The 24,769-nt window shown below is 39.8% G+C and overlaps 1 protein-coding gene across 1 annotated transcript in view; it reads right to left on the bottom strand.

Annotated features, from left to right (window-relative positions):
* GRID1 (glutamate receptor, ionotropic, delta 1) overlaps positions 1–24,769 on the bottom strand; it is a 328,149-nt gene that overhangs the window by 111,967 nt on the left and 191,413 nt on the right. The window contains 2 exon segments of the mRNA XM_009334645.1: positions 1,729–1,902; positions 17,514–17,567. Coding sequence (XP_009332920.1) covers positions 1,729–1,902; positions 17,514–17,567 — 228 coding nt within the window.

Below are 24,769 nucleotides of genomic sequence, written 5' to 3'. Positions count from 1 at the left end.
CTTCCTAAAGGGTCCTTGTCAGTGAAATTTAGTAATAGGGCACGAGGCTGTTCATGCTAGCAAACCAGTTACTGTTTTAGCAAGTAAGAACTTGCTCAGAGTGGTCTGTCAGAGCCCTTCAGATGAGTCTCTGAATTAGATTATGCATAAACCAGCACAGACAGCAATACTGAAAATCATGCTGTAATGTAAGATTGTTCCCCAATGAGTGATTTGTTGGTGCAGGATAGATAATTTTTTCAACATACTAGAAATTGCTTTGATCCTCTGAAATGAGCGGCCTTTGTTCTCATTACAGCATACCTCAAGAGTTACTAACAAAGATCAAAAGTGTCTTTTCTTTCTAAGCCAAGATAGGCAAAGACTTTCTTTCCCCTGTGCAGAAAGAACAGACCGGTGCTCAGAACTACAGTGCGTGTGATTGGCGTTTCCCAAACTTTGCCACCGCTGTGACAGAACCGGAGTCGGCAGAGGTTCTCTTCAAGGAGGAAACGTCCATATCCCTCCCTCAGAGGATTTCAGTCTCTGCAGCTACAACTTTTTAGTAGGGCACAAGTAAGTAAAACAAACGCCCCCATCCATGTTCCTTGGAAGATCTTGACCTACCCACTTCTCTTCCTCAGAATCTGCCTACCTCTCCTGGTTTCCCATAAGCCTCTTACTCTTCCGAAGCTCTTCCAAGCCAGCACATGAGCTCCCTCTGGAAGGACCCCTCACTCCACACCTCCTTCCTGACCAGGCTGCAGCAGCCCAGACTGCCAACAGCCCCCGCCCCACAGCCTAACCAAGCCCTTTCTAGACTCACTCTAACACAAAATACCCACGCTTGCCAACTCTCAGGCTCAACCACTGTGTCCTCACTCAATCCATCTCAGGCTAAGACTAAATTTGCAATAAAAACGTTCTAATCAAGCTTATATTCTCAGTCTCACTAAAGTTTTCAGTTTTATCCAACAGCTTCAACAGTGATACAAATGAGATTCTTAACTGTGTCTAAAGTAAACCAGAAACACATGGAGTCCCATTGACAGTCCAAGACCTGTGTTTCTAAATTATTGCACTATCCTTAGAAATAGCACCTAAAATTATATTTAAATTACTGCAAGAAAAATTCTGATATCTGGGATGAATTGCCAAGAAATCTTAGGATGTTGCTTACACCAGAGTCAAATCCGTTACCAAAATCTGGAACTTGAACTAGTAGTGCATATTTCACACGCTCAGACAACTATCAGCTGCTAGAGACTTCTGAGACTATTGAAACGGGACAGATTTAATACATCAGCTGGATTCAGTCCATTTAACTAAATATGAAATGTTCCACAGCCCAATATCTGTCAGAGTTCTGTTATCGTCCCAGATTAACTCTTTCACAACGGATGTCTAATAGGCATAAATATAATAAGCAAGCAGTAACACCGCAAGACTATAATAGCACAATTTTTTCTTTTTTCAAGTAGAAAAAGATTCTTAAGAAAATGAAATGTGCAAAAATCAGCTCTGAGTTAGTGCAACCATTTGCTGGTACTTCGCGGACATAACATCACATCTAAAGCACTCAGTCCTGGGAAATAAAATAAATAATTAAGTCAGGAAAAGTTGACCAAAGGTTACATGCTCGGATTTATCTGTACTCACTTTATTCTTCCTCTGAGGTAATACAGTCACAGAAAACCATCTCATGTCAAATTCCTAAGATGGACTTTTCTGCTGGGCACAGCTACTGACCTGCAGCATCTGAAGATAGCCTTCCTGTGGATCGCACAGCAGTGATGATATTCGGTGATTGTTCCGCATGCATCTCTGATTGTTGTCCCTTGAGAGAGGGAAAATTTGCCGGATAACTGTCATCCTCCCCAGAGCACTATGTACCAACTCTAATATTTCATTATCAGTGATTTCCTGTGGATGGAGACACAGTCTTTTAAAAACATATCTTTGTCCAGACATTTTATATATTCCTTTCATTACTGGATAAATGTTTTTAAAAAGGCAATAGAAGAAAAAAGTTACAGATGCACATGCTTAGTCTAGGCCAAATGTTCTTATTTTTTGTTTAGTAACAGTGGTATTTTTTTACGCATCCTCTGAAACAAAAAACAGCTTAACACAGTACCATCTACCTTGGCAATACCAACATACTGCAGAGGTAGTTCCTCAAAGAAAAGCACCAAGATAGTCTCAACAGGTTTCTATGTAAAAAACAAGAACCTTCAAACCAAATTTATATAGAAAGAGTTTTGGTTTAACAAAATAGAACCTCACTACACCCTCAGATCAAAACAGCAAATGGAAAACGTAACTGTCTTTAGGAAATATGGCCCTTACACCTAGGAACGACGTTACAAGAAGGTACTTTTCCCATAAGAACAGCAGATCATTTCTGCAGACTAATCCTGATAATGACTCAAGGAAGTCTTTTGAGGTTATCTGCATTAGGAAATAAAAAATAGGAGAAACTTCATGGAAGGGATTGACACATTTAGGAATGCAAGTTTCTGCACACAGAACACTTTGGGATAAGATATAAGGAGATCTCAAGGAGAGGCTGCTCTTCTTTCCAGGCTTCACACTGTCTAAAGCTTCTTTGCAGACATTCCCATGTCCCAGCCTCTTAATCCATCCTGGGACAGAGCCCGCATCTACTGCCCTTATATCGCAACTGAAGCCAACTCAACTACGTGCTTTACGTATTTTGTATTAAAAAAAGGCCACAAAACCCAAACCTCCTTTTTCACCCCAGGATAAATAGTTTGAAAATCACGGGCTTAGCTGATCCTGAAATCGTAACAGCGGTACAGCTTGTGATGGCAGTTTCCCGCCAGGAGTTCACGGTGAGGAAGGACGGGCAGCGGCACCGCTGGCTGCATTCGTTCCCCCAGGCACCTCCTCTGCAGGGAGCAGCTTTACATCACAGCTCCTTACCACTGCCACCAGCAGCATCTGCAAGTCGCATCAGCCCGTCGCCAGCACACCTTGGCTGCACAGCTGGGCCAGCCCATTGCCCAGCCTGCACAGGGCTGCTCTCAGCCCCTTGCAGGGCAGGGGGCTGCAAATAATTCACGCTGCTGTACTCACTCGGTCAACAGGGCCCACATCTTGTGATATGTCATCAGCAGAAGTGAACCTGGCCCCGTAGTTTTAACACTCAAGAAAAAAAAATATTATGTTTTCTTGCCATTTTCTCTGTCAAGCTGTGAGTGAAATGACCATGGGGTTATTATAATTACTTGTTACGGTTGACTAGTACTGCAGCTTTGGCTCAATTTCGTTCTTTGCCGATTTCCCATCATTTTTTAGGAACATGAATTTTTAACTTTGCAGAAGGTGAAATTCATTGCATTAACGACAGACCAACTGGTGTGGCGTGAAAACAGAAAATCAGAAAATAAGTATATTCTTATAGAAGCCAAAGATTTTGAGGCTTAATAGAAAATGCTGGGTGGCACCTGTAGCCTTGCAGGGAGACGCCGAAGGAGAACCACAAGCTCTATGGATCCCTCCAGACTGCTGCCTTGGATTTCGTTTTTGTGGGGCTGAGGGGTGTTAAAACCACAGAGCGTGTCTAAGCTGCGGTCTGAGGGAGAGACCATTTCATGGGATAGGTTTAACTCATAACCCCCCAGGCTGCATCCCTTGGCAGGCAAACTCAGACTGAGTGGTTGGAAACAGAAAAAAAAAAAAAAAGACCACAAATCATCCAAACCTCCAGTTCACCTCACAGCGCACACGTTTTGTGTTCTCCCCAAGTGATGCACAGCCGTTCAAAGACGTCTCATAACCTGTGCCAAAATGCTTGACCTAAGACCTGTAAGCCTACACGCAGCAGACCAGAACTACTTCCTCCACGGGATTTCCAGAAGTAAGGTAGTGGAGATCAATTATGTTAGACGCATTAACCCAGGTTCTTTCCACTTAACTAGAGGCACCAAGTGAGTCCTGAACGTAAAAGCCTAGTTACTGTACAACCACAGAAGAAAAACGGGAGCCTCTGGAGGGAAATTCAGAACCTAAATTGGGCTAAATTTGACTCTGAAAGTGCCACCTTTTTCTGTGTGCACAGCTGACAGTAGCTCAATCCTTCAATGCCTCAGTTCAGTATATAACACCAAGGGGAACAAAGCTCCTGTATTTTTTTCAGCTGATGGACATTCATATCAGCAAATGATCAATTCCTTTTAGAAATCGGTTCCTTTATAGAAATGTAAAAGCATTAAAAAAAAAGTTGTTGCTGGAAGAGCTGGGAACAATAGGTCTATGCATTTTTGAGCCGATGCTCTAAAAGTTAAAGGTAACTATGGGCCTTTCCGTGCCAGCTCACAGGGCAGTACGGCCGCAGGCAGCGTCGCGGGGCACCTCAGGCTGCTCCAGGAGCAGGAACGCGTGGCTGAGTGCCTGAACTGCAGAGGAGAGCCGGCCACCACCATCCCGCACCGGAGCGGCGCGGCTGCGGCTTCCCTGGCCAGGGGACTGGGGTGACTGCACCCCTTCCTCTTGCCTGGCACAGGCAGGCCCTGCAGACACGTTTCCAGAAAGCTCACGGTCCTGGCTTAGCAGCATGTGAAACCTTAAATGTCACACGCAGAAAGGTCACCTGCGTTCCGACTGCGATAACTACAGGGGAAAAAAAAAAAAAAAAGAAATAAAACAAGCCGAAAAAGGAAAAAACAAGTATATGTGAAGTTGGCTTTTACTTTTACACTCATCAGAATAACAGCGTATATCCAAAAAATAGTTCTAAGCCTTAGAGTGACGGGGGAAAAAACATTTCACACTGATCTTACAATTAAAGTCTATTCATCCAGTTATTTGTTTAAAAGTAATGTGTTTTCTTTCCTGTACATGATATGAAAATTTTCTTTACACTGTGAAAGTGACAACTGAGCAAATAGTTTAATTTGGTCCTAGAGGGTTTTTTTTTCCAAACAAATGCATCCCAAATTTCCAATCTTATTCTTGGATCATTACACAGCACAAGACAGCACACAGTAATTACCATTCATACCATGCGTGAATGCTGTATTCTAAGTAGAGCTTATCAGCTGGTTTGGCCAAGCAAGTGCTCCTTGCAAAATTCCATATCACATGCCCACTTCTTGGCTTTCATGATCCCATGATGTTGCTACTGCAACATAGGTTAAGTCTTAACTTAATATAGATGGTGACCTCTGCTTGTTTCAGGGATATGCTTTAAGGAAGGTTAAAGAGCCTAAATCTCTATTGCTTGGCACCTCTACTAGCAGTTTCCACTCAGGCCTGTAAATATTGAATTTCTTGAATGAGGATGAAAGGAGAGCACTTTACCCAGGGATAAAAGATGTTCTCTTATCTAAGTGCTCTTATCTTGGACTTTTCCTTTACTAAGGGAAAGAATTTGGCTATTCCCAATATTTCAGGGAGCACTGAAATATTTTGGTAGACAGACATAAGTGTAAGTCTGACTATTTACCCAGGCTGCTAGTAGTTCTCACCACCTGACTCAACACTGAAAGGGTATTCCTTTAAACACTGTATTTTCTGTTCATGTGCATATTAATGGCAAAGTTTATTCTTCGAGAATTTGTGGCGTTCATTTATCTATTTATTTGCACGCAAATATTGGTCATTTGCAGAATTCATTTATCTATTTATTTATCTGCACACAAAGAACTTCAGTTAGTTTGTAATACCTAGCCATACTGCTCAGGGGAATATTTAAATCTGCTCTAGTTGTGCTCAACTATCATAACACAAATTGCAAAATGAGACAATTATGTTTCACATTACCATCTCTATTTTCCTAGAGGTAATGACAGAAAATTATAAATTTTAATGACATTAATAATTTAAAGAACCAAAAGAGATTTCCAGAAAGCACATCCCTGAGAAAACTGGAGGATTAAACCGAATGGCAATGAGGACAAGGATGCTCATGGAGACGAGCTACAGATTTATGTGGAATTTTTGCATTAGGATCGGTACTGTTTGTTGGGTTATTCTAATTCCCCTCAATGCACTACGTACATCTATAAAGGGACACTTGTTCCCTTGTTGAAAATCCAGAAAACATCCTTCAATTAGCTGTTTTTTAAAATGTTCGCGACAGCTTACCCTGTAGACAGATTTATTCAACTTTAACATTATGCTGGCTTCTCTGCATCCCACATGAACAGACACACACATATATACATAAAGGTTAATCCTTTAAGGCAATGGCACAATCCATTTTTCATAGCACAGAAAACATTCTAATACAAGTCTACATGACCACCTGTCTAACTCCCATCCTCATTGTCCTCCCACACATCCAGCACTACCTCACTTCTCTTCCTTTTACCAGATGCTCCTAAAAATCTCTACAGGGATGTATTTATAATTTAATTGAATAAGCTTTATTTCTAGATATAAGGACTCTGCACCAGCTGTCCAGAAGTCTTTCTATAACGAGAGCCTATACTATGAGTAAAAGATCCTCTGATTTAACAAAATATTATTCCATACTAAAAAGTAATTATCCCAGGGAAAAAAAAGCACACAAAATGATAGTTATCAAAAGCTGGACAAAACAAAAAATCACCATTGATTTTAATGTGGATTTCACTGATAAAACAACTCATCAAAGCTCATCTAACCTTGCTGCTAGCTGGCTAAGACTGTTTCTGAGTAATCCAACAGCATTAGAATTAGGACAGTTCTGAACCCTACAAACTTCTTTGAGCAGGATGCAGGTACACATGCAGTACAGTTTCATGTATATGCATCTCTCAAGCATGTATAAGAAAATTATACATTTTTGTGGAAATAAATAAATAAATAAAAATTTTGCAGTGTCAAAGATAGCAGCCAAAAGGAGAGAAGCAAGATTTCTTTGGGCAAGTAGTAAATATAGAGTACCTGGAATAAAATTGGAATAAACTGTAACTCTAAGTTGTTAAGTTTTGCATTGAAATGTGTCATTTACTAAATCTTAAGAAATTTTCCACAGTGTTCCTTGTATTTCTATTCAATTTTTTGACTTTTTTTAGTCTGTGCATTTTTGTATAATTTGAAAAGATCTTGGAATGCTTACCTACTTGCATTCATAAACTATCATTAAAGTCTTCTTTTTTCAAGAAAAAATAAGGCACAGGGAAGTATAAAAGATTTATTAACTTCTTGTTATCAGAGTAAACACAAGCACCATCTACAAGAAGGGCCGGAAGGAGGATCCGGGGAACTACAGGCCTGTCAGCCTGACCTTGGTGCCGGGGAAGATTATGGAGCGGATCATCTTGAGGGCGCTCACAAGGCATGAGCGGGACAACCAGGGCATCAGGCCCAGCCAACACGGGTTCATGAGAGGCAGGTCCTGCTTGACCAACCTGATCTCCTTCTATGACCAGGTGATCCGCCTAGTGGACGAGGGAAAGGCTGTGGATGTGGTCTACCTGGACTTCAGTAAGGCCTTTGACACCGTCTCCCACAGCATTCTCCCGGAGAAGCTGGCGGCTCACGGCTTAGACAGGTGTACTCTGCGCTGGGTCAAAAACTGGCTGGACGGCCGGGCCCAGAGAGTTGTGGTGAATGGAGTTCAATCCAGTTGGTGGCCGGTCACGAGCGGTGTTCCCCAGGGCTCAGTATTGGGGCCGGTCTTGTTCAATATCTTTATCAATGATCTGGATGAGGGGATCGAGTGCACCCTCAGTAAGTTTGCAGACAACACCAAGTTGGGCGGCAGTGTTGATCTGCTCGAGGGTAGGAAGGCTCTGCAGAGGGACCTGGACAGGCTGGATCGATGGGCCGAGGCCAACTGTATGAGGTTCAACAAGGCCAAGTGCCGGGTCCTGCACTTTGGCCACAACAACCCCATGCAGCGCTACAGGCTGGGGGAAGAGTGGCTGGAAAGCTGCCTGGCGGAAAAGGACCTGGGGATGCTGGTCGACAGCCGGCTGAACATGAGCCGGCAGTGTGCCCAGGCGGCCAAGAAGGCCAACGGCATCCTGGCCTGTATCAGAACTAGTGTGGCCAGCAGGAGCAGGGAAGTGATTGTGCCCCTGTACTCGGCACTGGTGCGGCCGCACCTCGAATACTGTGTTCAGTTTTGGGCCCCCCACTACAAGAAGGACGTCGAGGTGCTGGAGCGTGTCCAGAGAAGGGCAACGAGGCTGGTGAGGGGTCTGGAGAACAAGTCTGATGAGGAGCGACTGAGGGAACTGGGGGTGTTTAGCCTGGAGAAAAGGAGGCTCAGGGGAGACCTCATCGCTCTCTACAACTACCTGAAAGGAGGTTGTAGTGAGGTGGGTGTCGGTCTCTTCTCCCAAGTAACTGGCGATAGGACGAGAGGAAACGGACTCAAGTTGCGCCAGGGGAGGTTTAGATTGGACGTGAGGAAAAATTTCTTTCCTGAAAGAGTGGTTAAACATTGGAACAGGCTGGCCAGGGGAGTGGTGGAGTCCCCATCCCTGGAGGTATTTAAAAGACGTGTAGATGAGGCGCTTAGGGACATGGTTTAGTGGGCATGGTGGTGTTGAGTTGACGGTTGGACTTGATGACCTTAGAGGTCTTTTCCAACCTTAATGATTCTATGATCATTACACAGACTGATGCTTTAAAAAAAAAAAAACACAATCTTTTGGCACTTCCATATGTAGAGAAAGACTGGGCAGAATTCCAGTCTATCAGACAGTCCTGGTTCTACCCAAGTGAAAATGAAGCCATAATAATTTGCACAGGCTCGTGGATCTAACTGTTGATCACCCAAAGTGCATATAACATAGGAATTTCTAGAAAAAAAGAAAACAATTTTCCAAACAAAAGTGAAGAACAGACACTGCATTCATAAGGGATCTTTCTTCTGAAGTCATAAGTTTCCCCAAGATTACTCTACAAGCCCTGTGCTAAGAAAACACTGTTCATCATGCATTATCTAACACCTTCCTACATGTTACCCTTGGGGAATAAGTAGTTTGCTGAGATAGACTTTATCTGATAATTACTATTCTATTTTCTGCTCATTTTTCCCAACCTTTAAAAAATATTTTATAGAGGAAAATAAGAAAGAAGTGCCCAGATGATAGTTGAGAAGCAATTTGATTCTCAGATCAAGAGGATGAGTAACTATGAATATACTGGGCATGTCTGACATAGCGAAAGAAAAGAAAACAACTATTGGCAGAAGCTATGGAGCTGCAGGATAGAAATGGAAAGTAAGAAATACGTCACACCAGGAGAGAGATGATGGGACACTTTCTCATCCCTCATATAAAAAACTGCCTCCTACAGACAGTGAAACAGTGGTGAAGAGAGACCTATGAAAGCAGCAGAAAGAAAAGAATTGAGCTAGAGTCCAGAAAAGGATTAGCAGAAACATGTTTTGAGTGAATGCTCTGAAAGGGGAAAGGAAAAAGCATCAATAATCTTTTTCTGCACTTTTTCTGACTGATCACCTAGGTTGAGTTTGGGAAAGTTTTATTAATCAAGCTGAAGATCTAGAAATTCATCTGCTGGCAGCACCACCAGCATCATTTGGAAAGTGTCATCTGTCCAAAAAGGAAGAATAAGGTCAACTGCTGTCTAAAATTTTGACTCGCATTCAAGTGATGTGGATAACATCATCTCAACATGGCTCAGAGTTCCCCAAGCCCCTTAGCACTCTAACTTTCTGCCTAAGGCTTCTCATCACTGATGAAACATGTACTCCTGCTATATTTCCAAATCTTTTTTTTTACCTTCTCCTGCAGAAATTACAAGACCTTTTCTTCCTACTTCGCTTCTCCCTTCTCCTTCTCCTCAACTAAGACGGCTTCTTCTGACAAGTATTGTCATAGTTTGGAAGAATTTAACCAAATACTTTACAGCTGCAGTTGCTATATTAGTTTCTCTGTGCTTACTGCCTCCAACTTTTCCAAACCAGGATCTTTTCTGTGGATTGAAAAGAGAAAATATCCAAAAGCATCCTTTTCTGGCTGTTAATGAGAGTTTAGTTTTATTTTTCAATTAAAGCTTACAAGAATTTCAGCTGTCTTCTAAGTACTGAATACTTCACTTTCCTATGGATTTTGAATCTGTATAATACCCTATTTCTATAGCTTCATGCTATTTATATCGGATTTCTTACTGAAAACATATTTTCACCAATAACAAACTGATCCCTGACTTTTTTAAAATGTATTTATGGTTAGCACTGTGCATAAGAACCAAAATAAAGCTTTTGATGATTTTTTTAGAATCATAGAATAGTTTGGGTTGGAAGGGACCTTTAAAGGTCATGTAGTCCAACCCCCCTGCCAAGGGCAGGGACATTTTAAAAAGCCCTAGTTATTAAGCTCAGGTTAGTACAAGAAGATTGGCTGGCTTACTACATTCTATCAATAAAAAAGCATCTTTGATTTTGTAAGAGCCATTATGAATACAACTTACCTTTCTGCTATCCACCCTGCAGTGTTGCAGCATAGGTTGTTTGGTTGATTTTTTTTGTTTGTTTGTTTGTTTTTAAACAGGACAAATAACAGCACAAGCTTTTTTTAGTGATAAAGAAATGAGCCCCTATTCAACCTTAGAGTCAAGCTACTCTGCATAGCATTAAATTATATGTTGAATTGAGCAATACAGAAATACAGTCACCCACTGTGCAGTCCCCATGAACACACACAAACATTGGGAACTGTACTAGTGCATCTACCAGGACAATCAAGAGTATGATTCCTCCCTCCTTTACAAAACTTAATTCTGGAAATTTTACAGTAGTTCACAGAAAAATGCAATGGAAGAATGCATGACTGTTATTTTGCAAAATAACAAAGTTTTGCTTTATTAGAAAGAACTCCTCCCTTCTTTAAGTGTCGTGCCATGACAAATACCCACATGGGTTGGTACTTGACCTATGAGGAGGATTTTTTCCCCCCATAGTACATTCCTTTCCTACAGCGTACCTGAACATTTAGACAGTAAGGAACTAACATAATGAAATTTCCCCTAGTTCTCCCCACTATTCCCATGGTTCCAGTTTTAGAATTTAGAAGTTAATATTGTTTGAATTTCAGCATTTGTTATTCCATATGTTACAGAATGTGGTAATTCTAGGACTAAAAAATCAGGGTAACAAGAAGTTGTGTTAATAAGAAATACTCCTTTGTATCTGATCTGATGAGGGTTAATCTGAACCAATGAGAATCAATTAAACGGAAAAGCAACAAATGAAAACTGTAGTCAAGTAGAAGCTCTAACCTTTAGTTTTCAGACTTATTTTTTACACCATATAATTAAATCTATTTTTAAAGCACTGAAGTTCCAGTAATTCATTACTAGGCATCTTTCTATCAAAACTACACACAATTACAATATACTCCTCCATTTCAAATGAGTGATATCAAGAAATATGATGCTAGGCTCATCCCTGGCTAAGTCAAATCACTGGGGCTACCCCAAGGGTGGATTTGGCTGACAGAGTCTAATCAAACGCAATCGCTTTAGCTTGCTCAGTAGTAGACAGAGAAGGATGGAGTTCCACGCTGACTGGAAGTCAAATATGAGTCACAGTTCCTATAAACCTCATGTTTGTCAACAAAAGTATTGAATAAATGATTCGATCAGAAGTATATGCAGTGACTATTTGTATAAACTGTCACTGCCATACCCATATTGAAAAAAAAGATATGTGGAAAGACCTAGAACAGAAGGTGCAGATCAGAAAATACCCAGTGGTGTTCATAATACAGTTGTTTTTGTCTTTCCAAACTGAGATCTGAAAAAATTTAGCAGACTTACATAATGTGAGTAGGATGCTGAAAAACGAAGAATAAAAAACAACAGCAGCATCAGATGTGAAGACAGAGAGATGATGAGATGGAAGAAAGTAACCAAGGAAGTTGTTCCTATACATTATCGTATGTAGATCATAAACCATTTCCCAATACTCAACCTAATTTTTACTACAGAAGATTAAATTGCATTTCCTTTATCCTTCCAGAGTGAACATGTGATCATATGCTTCTTTTAATTATATCTGTTCTACTGCTATACCCTTGCACCATCTTCTGAGTTTCATAGGAGACAAACCTAATCCTTTCAACCTTTCCCCATGGGTGATGATTTAATGAGCTTTCATCGTACTAGGTGCTGCCCTCTGGATTCTCAAAATTGTTCTGCATTCTCTTGTTTTGTTTTAAATTGTCTTGCCCAAAACTTGCAATACTGTTCCAACAAGGCCAAGTTGATGTCAAGCAGATCAAAATAATTGCCCCCCTTATCTTACAAAGGATGTTTCCAGTAACATATCTGAGGACTAGATTTGCTTATTTTGCAAGACCACAACAGTATTGATGGATATTCTGTTTGTTATCCGCAAGGATTCCAAGTTGCTCCTGCAGATGCTCACCAGCTATACCTCATTTTGTAGCCACACCTGAAGTACTCGGCACTTCTCTATATTGAATCTCATCTGGTGGAGCACCTCAGATTTAGCTAAATAATCTGGAACTACTACAATATGTTTTTAACAGTCTGGTTACAATTAATAGTTTCTATAAAGCCAGCATCAAGTAAGTCAGTAAAAAACATTAAAACCTCATTTTTCCATTAAGTAATCACCTTATACTTTCCTTTATCTTCTGATATATCTAAAATTTTCTTGTTGCTTTTTAAGACCCCTGATACGAGTCATTTTGCACCTCAGCCTCATTTCATAATCATTTACTTTGTTACACCTTTACACTCTTCCTTAGCCCTTTTTTACACCACTTTTTCTTTAGAATTCCTCTCCGATTTCAAGATCTGTTAAGATAACCCATTCGAACCATAACAATACCTTATTATGCCTTCATTTTCACAGAACTCCACAGTTCTTTTGCCATCCTTTACTCATCATATTACCTTTCCAAAAGCACTACTAGTTCCCTAAACTTGTGAAGTTGGACTATCTTTTTACTGATGTCCGTTATCCCTATTCTTCTTTTCTCACTTCTTCCTCTTCTTCAAACAGCGCATGCTACCATCTCACGATCACTTTCACACCAATTACCTTCTGACTTCCTTATAGTCCATTCTTCCTTAGCCATAATGAAATGTGAACTGACGGCTGCCTTAACCTTTTAAACACGTAGGGATAACATTGTCAGTCACAGGAAATTGTGAAGCCCTGTCTGTGTCCCAACATTACTTTTTCAACTGCCAGCGAAATTAAAATCCTCCATTATTTCAATTTCTTGTCTTTGGGGCATTTCTGTCAAAAATGCACTTTCAAAAAAAGTCTTCCTCAGTGTATGTCTTTTGTGTATTTCCATGCAGCTATTCAACAAGTTTGACCTTCACCTGTCCTTAGCTTCAGAGCAAGTACGTATGGTTTGGACATGCAATGCTACGTTGTCCTCTCTTCATCCCTACCTGTCCTTGACGAAAAAATTATCTCCTATCTCAACCAGTAGCCTTGTGCTTTGTCCTACCACGTATTACAACTTTCAATTGAACTTCTGAATAATGATGAAAGTTTGTTGAAAAAGAAATTAAAGGAAGGATGTGATAACGGTGAAACAACTCATTTGAGTTATCAGTCAAATTCAGTACCCATTCCATTTCCATGAAGAGTAGTTGATTGCTTTGTGTACTTTACTGATTTACATGTGAAAATAATGAATGTTTAGAAACTTGGAATTAGAATTAAATATATTGATATGAGGGGATAAAATACTGTGTTTAATTTGAATAGTTTTTTTGGTCCGAATTCCAGTTTTGCAGAACAATTTCTTTTATCTTTTCTCTCCCCTTGGAATGGAGAAAATTTCAAAACCATGAAATGTCCCACAAAAAGGGAAACATGGTTTCTAGTGCTATTTATACCCCCAGACCTACAGCTGCTGCTAATAAAAAAGCAGACACAGACTCCTAGAGCATTGCTCCTATTACAACCACATACAAATTCAGTTTCAAGTATTGCTCTTGTGCCTCTCCCACAGACACATGCCCTGGGCGAGGCACAGCATTTTCTCTAAGCAGGCAGAAAAAAAGAAGGGGAGAATGAAAAACGTCAGGAGGAACCAACAGAGATGCTTGATGTCAGGCACCAAAGAGAAAAAAATGTAAGAGAAAAATAAAAATAAGAAAGAAAAACAGGAAAAAAAATAGGAAATAAACACCCAAAAAAGGGGGGCACCTACAATGGTGCCTATCATGCCACAAGAAGAAATAGCACACATCTATCAAAGCTGGTAGGTCACTTCATCAACACTTAAAGGCATAAACAGCAAAGGTACAAGCAGAACACAGGATATGTTCTAACAGATCTTCTTTAAGGTCAAAATTGCTGGTCATGGGCAATTTCCAACACAGTCAATAGAAATAAAACATTTTGGACTATTCTGGAGACAAAGCTAAGCATGGACTAGTCATTGTTCTGAAGAGCTCTTTGCTTTTGCAAGGTTTTATATAGAAATCACAAACATTCTTGCTTTTAAAAAGCTACTTAGCATGTTTAACTCAGAATTCAGGTAGAATCACTACCTAAATGAATGCAAGGAATGATTTAGTATTTCTAGACGAATAAAAGTGAAGATGATGAAATATAAATCTAAAAGTGGGAGGGTGGTTAGAAATACATTTCTTTTTTTCCCCCTCATATCTCCACTATTTTTGACAGCTCTGCAAGTTTGAAACATAAAATGTCTGAAATGAGAAAAGTAGACATACTTACAAATATATATTTTTAAAACCGTAAGGTTTTTATGACTTTGGCTTCAAAGAGGCCATACGAGGGCATGATATTGCCTGCAAAGACCCAACCCTATGTATTCTCTTATCCTGAAAGACTTGCCATGTAATGTTTCAGCCTTCCAACCGCATGCAATGAATCTAACTCCCAATTCACTAGCCCTTTTTTAAAGATGACTGAGTCCTTTTGCACCACCAATGGCATCCAAACTGAACAGATACCTTAGCACAGAGACTTGGGTTATCAGAAACTAGCAAATGCAGGATCTTGACAGTACAGTTCTGTAATTTGAGACCAACTCTTACATACCACCTTTGTTCATTTGCTGTGTAATAAGCTTACCAGCCATACAGTTTTAAGTTAGCTCATCACAAGCTTGGTGGTGTTGCTCACCTAACAAAATTGAAGTGATAAAATATGTTCAAACTCCAAAACTTAACTCCTATCCTGCCATATGGGACAGAAGCACAAGAAAAAAGAAAAAAAAGACACAAATGTTTATTGGATTGTCAATACAGAGAGAGTAAAGTAGATTTAATTCAAGTAAGACAATAATGAAGTCTCTTATTGAAATAATACTGTGCTATATAGTCATTCTTACTATAGCAAGATAAGTGGAAGGTTCAGATCCTCATTGGCTTGACAAGAGGCAGGAGACAGGGCAGATTGTGAGAAGGTGCTCAAGGTCAGTAGACCTCAGTAATCTATCCTGCACCAGGCCCTTAAATGGTCCCCTGAAATAAGAAAGGCCTACAGAGCCTGTTTATAGTCCAACGCTCTTCATACAAGGAACCTCAATGGAAATAATTGTCACTGTGTTCTCTTCCTACTACTGCCCCTTCAGGTCAGTTAGCCCCATACCTCTCTGTCCTTGCAATGGGATCATTAGGTCTCACAGACCGTAAGGTGAACAAAAAAGTGTAGGATCCTCCCTCTGCCTGGGAGAAAAAAAGGACTGGCTAGGTATTTGGTCCATTTACAGAATGGACTACATCTGGCTTGCTACTCATGTGGAATTACATCAGAAAGAGCTGATTTGACCGTCGGGAATTGAAAGTTAATTCCATTCTGCAAATCACAGCACCAATCAACATCCAGTCAAGGAATAACACATTTTCCATCAAGTACCCACACAGTTCTCACTGATACCAACTGGAAACACGTACATGGAAAGCATAATCAGTCCGTCCTCTTGCTAACATGGGGGTATGCACTCTATTAAATAAGAAGCAAGCCCTAAGGAACCTCCATCTTTCTACAGATACATCCACGTGGATGCATAACGTATCTTCTTTTCACAGTAGCTTTAAGCACACAAAGACCAACACTTTTCTGTTAAAAAAAGGACAATCAAGATATTTCCTCCTCTTTCTGTCTGCAGAGTTCTCCGAAGTTTCATGAATTTGAAAAGTTTCTGCAATTGTCTGTTTGAATTTAATTACATTGAGATATTTATAAGTATATTCACTAATATTTTTCACTAGTTATACTTTAGATTTACGTTTTGCTACCATAGCTTCCCTACCCAGTCTCTAGCCATAAAAGAGAAAAAATAAAAGTTGCCAAAATAATAGCAGAATTGACACCCTGTGTGATGTTTGTGTATGTGTGCACACATTTGCGCATGAGTGCTGAAGGTTTTTATTTGTGATGTTACAGATTCACCCTTCGTGAAGTGAGTTTTAACATCTGAACAGTAACAGCAGCAATAACAGATTCACAAACACTCCCTCTCTATAAATGCTTAGGGAAATATGCACTGTATTATCCTTATGTGAATATAAACACTGACTCTCTGGGCATCTTGCTGATGTTTTGTAGTGGGTCATTACTGCAGCTGACAAATCAGGAGGTACTTAAATGTAACAAGGACAAGAAAGAATTTACAAAGCCTTTATAAGCAGAGATTTCACTCCTTTTCCCTAACCCCTGTTTAATTACAGAGCCTTTCTAATGCCACACAATACAATTTATAGTTACTATTAAAAGTAGCCTATCCAAAATTATTAGCTAGGTGCAAAGAAAGGAATGAGAAATTAACAACGGAATTGGTTATTAAATTATAGGCTATACATTTATACTATAAAAATAAAACAGTGAACACAGTTCTTTTTAGCTTACATATTTTACTATCTTTTAATGAATCATTATTAAAACCAGAAATATATAGAATAATGCCATTTATCCTGAACAATCAGTGATTTATAAATTATTATACATTTCAAGCTTTCCATTGCTTTTTAAATACGAGTCTGCACTGATTCCCATTAGGGCATAGTGGTACTAAAGTAAAATAAATAATCATAGTGGCAGGACAGGATAGCATTTGCTGCAGAGAGGAAATACCACATTTTAAAGCTATGCTATCCTGGATCTTGGCCAAAACACCAACACAATTCTGCACCAGAGAAAACCTGGGTATCAAGTAAATGCATATTTGAATGAGCTAAGCCTGCAACTAGCCTCAGCGCTCTTTCCTCTCCTGGCATCTGAGTGCAGGCTTTCGTAGCAGTGACGGGCGAGATTCTGGCAGATACAGATGCACGTATTTGAGGTTTCTTTTGAGACGTTCTCTGCTTCCTAAATAGCTGATGAAGTAGGGTCGACATGAATGTAAAAAAAAGTCTCCTGGCTGCTATGAGGTATATTGGAAGCTTTATTTTGACCTTTTGTATTCAACCTATGCCAATTCAACCGAGACAGACAAGCAACGACAACACAGAGTGTGCATCTTGTACCATTCAAAAAGCAAAAATGCTAAGCGTATGCTCAGTTTGGTGTGTCAAAACATATGAAACAAAAGATGGTGATGAGTGAATGTACCAAGCTATGTTGTCTCTTTTGACTTTCTTACCTCATTTACATAGACCCAGTGACTATCCTTTGATGCAAGGTTGGTTTCCACAGCCTACAAAATAAAAAGAAATATAAAAATAAAAATAAATAAAACATGTGAAACATATTCCAGAAAGAACTTACATAACAAGGTGCTATAAAGCTCATTTTGATTGCTTTCATTGCTATTGGCATTGTTTCAGTATAGTTCTTTTCATGTCTTCCACTGCTGCTTCATGGAACAGTATCATATCGGCGGTAGTCACATTTCTCAGACTTCAGTATCTAAACCAAAGTACCCTGTACCATGAAGATACTCCCTAGATGTACCACAAAGCATATTGGAGCAGGGTGGTACATCAACATGATAAGGGATCCGATGATGAACAACTGCATGCAGAACATGCAGTTCATGAGATTTAACTTCCCTATGATATATCTAATGCATCCTAGTAGGCTGGTTTTTTTTTTCAATATGCCTCCCAAAATATACTGCCTCTGCCTCATTACAACACTGATAGTTTAACTGTTAGCTAACCTATTTAATGAAAAACACGACTCTGAGACACTCAAGTGACGTTCGTATGAGTCATGCTCTCTTCATATTTACAGAAGACCCAAGAGAAAGTTATGATTTGCACATACAGTTTTTTCCGGCTTCCTGGTGTGGACTTGGATAATCACTACATATTATAAAGAAACAGCCCATCTCGTCGGACAGCATATTTATCCACACACATATAACCCTCGTGGTTCACTAAGGTGCTAACATTGGGAAAGACTGCTAGCACAAACAGCACTACTAGTACTGAGGACCTCTGTGGAAGGATTTGGCAATATACAGGGAAGTTTCTAACTGCCCCCTTTGTTTGACATAGATAAGCTCACTTCAAGATACTTTATAGTCTAATAAAGCAATACCAAGCATCAAGAGGTGTACACTACAGTGATAATGATATAGCTAATGTCCTGTTGAACACGCAGTTAAACAACTATTGTGGATTCATCTCACCTAATAAACAGGACAGTCCCAGAGCACACATGTATTTCAAGAGGCAGTTCAATACACAAAGTTTTGAATGACCCTGCCTTCAACCACTTCTTTCTTCTGTGCCAATATGACCCCATTTTCTTATTGCTGTGTTATAAATGGCCCTATGAATCATTGAAATGAACCTGGTTAAAAAAAACAAATACAGATGAACAAAATACTTCCAGTTACTGTTTTTAACCTGGATAATTTCCACACCTTGTTCATTGTGTGTGGCCTCAAAAGCAATTGCACCAGTACAGAGAGGCTCTGTAGACTGCAGCACTGGGCTGGGCAGGAACATCATCAACCACCTTCCTCTGCAGAACACATTTGCATAACGAGCCTCTCAGATATTTAGTGTCAGATGGGATGAATCACCTTCTTTCATGACACTGACTACAGATGACTGGCTTAGAATAAACGCCCACGACTTACAAGGCTGCAGTGAAATTACAAGATATCCATCCTTAATATAGGCAAAGGGAGTTACCTGATCCTAGCAAAAAACAAACCAAAAACTGGCTAAGTAGCCAACGCCAATATTTTTAACATTATTCTTAGTTTATACTGTGTTTAAAAAAAAAGTATAAATTACTTGCCTAAGTAACTGTGCTTTAAAACTTTACTCATTTGTGCAGCCTGTACAAACCTAAAAGAAAATTGTGGGCCACACACATACCTCAATCTATTTCTCCTGTCCACAAGGTGAAGTACTCCTTTACAGAGACACAAATCCCAAAAGAGAAACCGCAAAGAAGTTGGAAAAGAAAAATCAACACGGACAGTGCACCGTATTTCTCATCATCATCATAAACAGCATTCTGGGAAATTAACCATCCCTGGTGTCAAAGCAGTTGAGAACTACTGGAGACAACACTTCTGACAAGATAATCCTCTCCTAAGCATGCAGCGAAAAATGGCCTCCCTTGGCAATTGTCTCCCTTGCGTTTCTTTTAAGCTGGCAGGAAAATTAAACTGACCACCTAATTGGGGAATCGCGGCTATTAGGCAAGCTAGCAGTAATGAAAGCAAGGGCAAAAACTTGTAATTTTCTCCCTATTCACCCCTCTAACATATTCAGACAAAGCCAAAACAGCCAGGTGCTGTAACATATAGAGGAAAAGCAAAGTGCTGCCAACATTAGCAAAGCAGAACTGAATAATGCTCAGGTGCAGAGTTATTGCACTGGCTACATTTTGTGATTTATCTGCAACAGTGAGCAATTTGTATGAATAAATGCTAAGTCTGGGGAGCCGCAAGAGCCAGGGAATTTGAAATGAATTACTGTAACTCATTCTTCTGGGTTCACATATCTGGGCCAAAGTTTTTTAAATGAGGTGCCTAAATTTAGGTTGCTGAGTTTATCTTAGTCATCAGAGTGCTAGACCATTCAGCACCTCCCTCAGAAGTCAATGGCTCTGCGCTCTAAAAGCTTGAAACGTATTTAGAAACATAACCATAGGTAAGCAAGTTTAAATATCTATAAATATCTTCTGTTTAGAGCTGCAACACATAGCATGAAGCATTATTCTAAACCCAGACATGCTGAGAGGAAGCAGAAACTTCTTGCATTTTGTGCTTCAGACTTTGCACCATATTTACAGACTTGCTGTCCTAAAGAATCCTAAAATGAACTACTGAAAGACACATCTTGGAGGTTTCAACCTTCTGATAGCACTGGTGTATTGGAGGTGTATTGCTGGAATCTCATGGAAGTTAAGCAGCATGAAGAGCAAGGTCCCGGAGACATGCGATATCAGAAGAAAATTTAGTCAGAATTCTTGGAATAAGAAAGTCATTACATGTTTGTAACTTATGGAGTTTCTTTTTCTTTAAAGAGGAAAAAGTATCAGCACTTGGGAGGTTATGGTCACCTGTTTTTAATTATTCAAGCTGTTCAAGAACTTGCCATTTGCTTAAGCTTGTGCCTCCATCCGTTCAAGAAGAAAAAAAACTCTCTGTGAAACATTCTGAAGGATCTATTACAGCCTATTTCATAAATGCACCCTATATTAAAGAAAGTAGGCTAGGAATTTGTGTGATTGTCGTGGCTGAGGAAAAGCTCTGCCATCTATTTGGGCAGGATTCATGTGCTAAAATATGTTACGGGTTTTTTTGTGGAAAAATTATTAATATAGGTGCAAAATATCCTAGTTCTTCACAGACTCTATATGTACATAAGGTCTAGTTGACACTTGGGAGTAATGCCTCACAACATTTCTATCAAATAGAAAATCTGCTTTTGAGATAAACAGCACACTGGAAATTAAAAAGCATCCATTTTTCCTTTATTTTCTCTTAGACTAGCAAATAGCTTCTACAAATTTGGAAAAAAGAGGATTTTTTGAGACTGTATGCCCTTCTTCCTCCCCAACTACATTTCAACAGCCAAATGTTAAAATGCAGAACCCAAACAAGAGAATTATAATTCACTCAGTGGACCACTATTAATGACAACATATAAATGATATTATCAGAATTGGGCCAGACTAGGAAGAGGGGAAGTGGAGCAGTGAATGTAGAAAATTGTTTATTATTTCTCAGTAGAAAGCATTTGCAATAGAAATGAAATAGGGAGACAATGAAAAACAAAATACGAACATTAAGATTTCAATCTCATACCAACAATGATAAAAGAAAAAATAAGATGCTTCATGCAAAATGATCAAAGATGTTTTCATGCATATGACTTTGTTTACTTTTAAATGTATAACTTAAAATAATTTACCGCCAATAATCCATGCCAACATTATTTTATTGGAATACAGCGGAGAACAAACATTTACATTGCCTTTACGAATAAGTAACTCGGTTCATTATTTTATCTAATGGCAGTTGCAGGATTAAAAGGAGAAGTTAAGAAAGTAAGCAATAAATACTGCTATGCTTAGAAATAAAGCAATTCTGCAGAAAAAAAATAGAACAGAAACAATCCTTTCCTGACCTTCTCAAAGAGTCTGAAACTAAAAACATTTCCAAGCGTATAATGGCTGGCTAGTAACAGGGAAGGCTCTTTTACACAATACCTGGCTGCTTCGCCAGGGTCAGCACCTTGGTATTAACGGCAAAAAGCAGGCTGTGTAGAAAGGAATGTAGGGACGAGTGGCCGGACACAACTTAGAGATGCTGGTGGGTGTTCAAAGAGACACGGGCAGACTGTGTTCCAGTGACAGCAGAGCGTGCTGAAGAGTTTAGGCTCACATGCATCCGTGTTATACTTACAAACCTGTTGTCCCCTTACCGCGCACCCAGGGGGACAGGCAGGAGGGATGTCTGGGAGCCCCGTAACCAGCCCTGGGATCCTAGAAGGAACTGTCTTGCAGATGGCAAACACAGGTGGTCCTGTTGTGTCTACATTTTTGGAAACAAGGGCTGCCACCCTGAAATCCAGGATATAAAAGAACCACCAGACTGTTTTGCTAGGAGGGATATTAAAGTAGTAAAGGGTATTACTTGCACATCCTTTTCTTTAATGGTGAGGATAAAAAGCTTTATCCAGAAAGCTTTCCAGAAAAAAAGAAAGAATGAGAGGGTAAACTGTGGAGTTCACAGAAAATAAAGAGTGTCCAAAGAGATACCGAAAGAACACAAACCCAAAGTTGTGGCCAAGCGATGACTGATTGCAGCTGGCAGCAGAGAGCAGATGCACCTGCAACGCCGTGAGTGCTCTGAGGAGGCACCGGCAGACAGACCTGACCACCTCGAGACCACAGCTCGGGGACCCAGGCCCTGCTAGAAAGCTCCTCCTATGCAGCTGTCCTCCAGCTTGCAACCCCACTGCAGACTCCTGCCGTCGAGACAGACTGCCAACGGCCAGCCCCCAGGACGCTTACAGCAGAAAACCAGGCACTGAGCGAGCTAGCCAGAGAGCGGCTGAAGAAAGAGCCTGCAGGAGACCCGAGTTCTTTTTAGAGACCAGGGCAGTGGGGGATGAGGTTAGGAAATACTCAAGGTCAGCTTTATTACTGTGAAATAAGTAAAAAAAATAGATACGCCTTCATCACAGGCAAATATGACAGATCTCTGGTTCTTCTGAGGTAATTTGTCATCTTTCCCTTCATATTTCTAAAGCAACCAGCATGACAATGACAGATAAACCTTTTTTTCTTTTTTTCCTTTTTTTTTTTCTTTTTTATTGTTCATAATGAAGGTATAAGTAAAGAAGGGCTTGGGGAAGTAATGATGTCTGAATCTCAGCTCTCTGCAAATCTTTCAAAAGGGATCAGTCTCGGCCCTTACAATTCATTACCTGCTCACTTTACATTTGCCACTGGACAGGTTTCAAAAGAAAACTGTTTCCAGCTCTTATTGTCCCAAGCAAGGTTGTAGCCAGTGACCTGCTTCCAAAAGCAGCTTTTTTTTTTTCCCCTTCACATCCTTGGAGAAAACATTTAACTACTGTCTTTTCTTCCCCCCTCCAAAAAATAAGAAAAATTCTTCAGAATCATTTTGAAATCTATTATAGTAAAACAGCAATGGGGGAAAAAAAAAGTCACTACATTCTTTACAGCATTTTGTAAGCCTGAGCCAAACCTAGCTCCAGCTGCTGACTTTCATTGCAGGAGACGAACTTGTATTTTTTAAAATGGCTTTGTTCTTGATTTAAATGTCCAGGAAAACATCCTAGGAATCAGGGAACTGGTTTAGATCCCAAAGAAGAGATACAGACCAAGCTTCCAATGCAACACATCTGACAATAATTAATTGGATAGTATCAAAGTGCACCTGTTTATCTGAGAAGCTTTGTGTATGTCTTGGGTACAAATAAGTTAAGATAGGAGATATGAAAAAGTAAATTCTGTTACAGCAGATGGGTTCAGTCTCTATCCCCTAGAAACCCGATTTATATTTAGAAACTTCTTCAATTAAAACAGTTCCATTCACATCCAGGAGTGACTTGCATAGGTAATAGAACTTCACAGAAAAACAACTTCTCTACGGCAGTTACTGAGATTCTTGCACTTCATTAGAACCTTGTCGTGGTTTAACCTCCGTCGGCAACCGAGCACCACGCAGCCGCTCGCTCACTCCTCCCCCTGCCCCCGGTGGGATGGGGGAGAGAATTGGAAGAGCCCAAGTGAGAAAAACTCATTCTTTCGTTCTGAGAAAAACAGTTTAATAATTGAAATATAATAATGAAATAATAATAATAATAATACTCATAGCCAAAGCTGGTGATGCACAGTGCTATTGCTCACCACCCGCCGACTGATGCCCAGCCAGTCCCCGAGCAGCGGCCCCCCCAGCCAGCTTCCCCCAGTTTATGTACTGAGCATGACGTCACATGGTATGGAATGTCCCTTTGGCCAGTTTGGCTGTGCCCCCTCCCAGCTTCTTGTGCACCTCCAGGTATAGCATGAAAAACTAGAAAGTCCTTGGCCAGTGTAAGCACTACCTAGCAACAACTAAAACATCGGTGCTCAGCAACAACTAAAACATCGGTGTGTTATCAACATTGTTCTCACCCTAAATCCAAAACACAGCACTGTACCAGCGACTAGGAAGGAAATTAACTCTATCCCTGCCGAAACCAGGACAAACCTTTCTTTCCTTTGCATTTTAAATAAATACCTCTTGGCTCAGTATCTCCAGAGGAGCATAAATCCTATAAAGTTTAATAGATTAAAAATAAATAAATAAAATAAGCATTACTAGCCACAATAAATAAAGTATTTATAAAAATAATTAAAAAAAAAATCTCTTTATTATACTTATGGTGTACTAAAGAATACTCCAAACTGATATTGTTTCTAAAGCTTAATTGGTAATGGTACCATTAGTACAGGGATTAAAACAAATTTTTCCAGACCATAGTACAACACCCCAACTCCAGATGAAAAGTCATAAAACAAAGACATTTTGGACTAAGAATCTTGAAGAGAAAAAACTCAGTTGCAGTAAACAGAATCAGGACTGTAAGTTTACTTGTCTCATTTAATACAGATTAATTGAAATTTCTAAATGTCATTTCAAAGTGAAATATGAAATTCTTCCTTCTCTAAATGGTAAAATGGGAATTTAAAGAGGTTCCATGACATACTTTTTCAGATCAGAAAATCCACTGAACCTGGCCCTTTCTTACTGAACATCATTCTCCATGAAGAATTTGTACTTTTAATAAAAAAGGTTTTGCCAGAAATTCTATATTCTTCCTTTTTCTGAACATCTTCCTAGAATTGTGCACACACACACTTTTTAAAAAACACTTAGCAGGCTCACTGAGTCCCTGTCTTCCACTGATC

The sequence above is a fragment of the Pygoscelis adeliae genome, unplaced genomic scaffold (genome assembly GCF_000699105.1).
Source record: "Pygoscelis adeliae isolate BGI_AS28 unplaced genomic scaffold, ASM69910v1 Scaffold361, whole genome shotgun sequence".
Classification (NCBI taxonomy): Eukaryota; Metazoa; Chordata; class Aves; order Sphenisciformes; family Spheniscidae; genus Pygoscelis; species Pygoscelis adeliae.
This window is presented reverse-complemented; position numbering and strand designations above follow the sequence as displayed.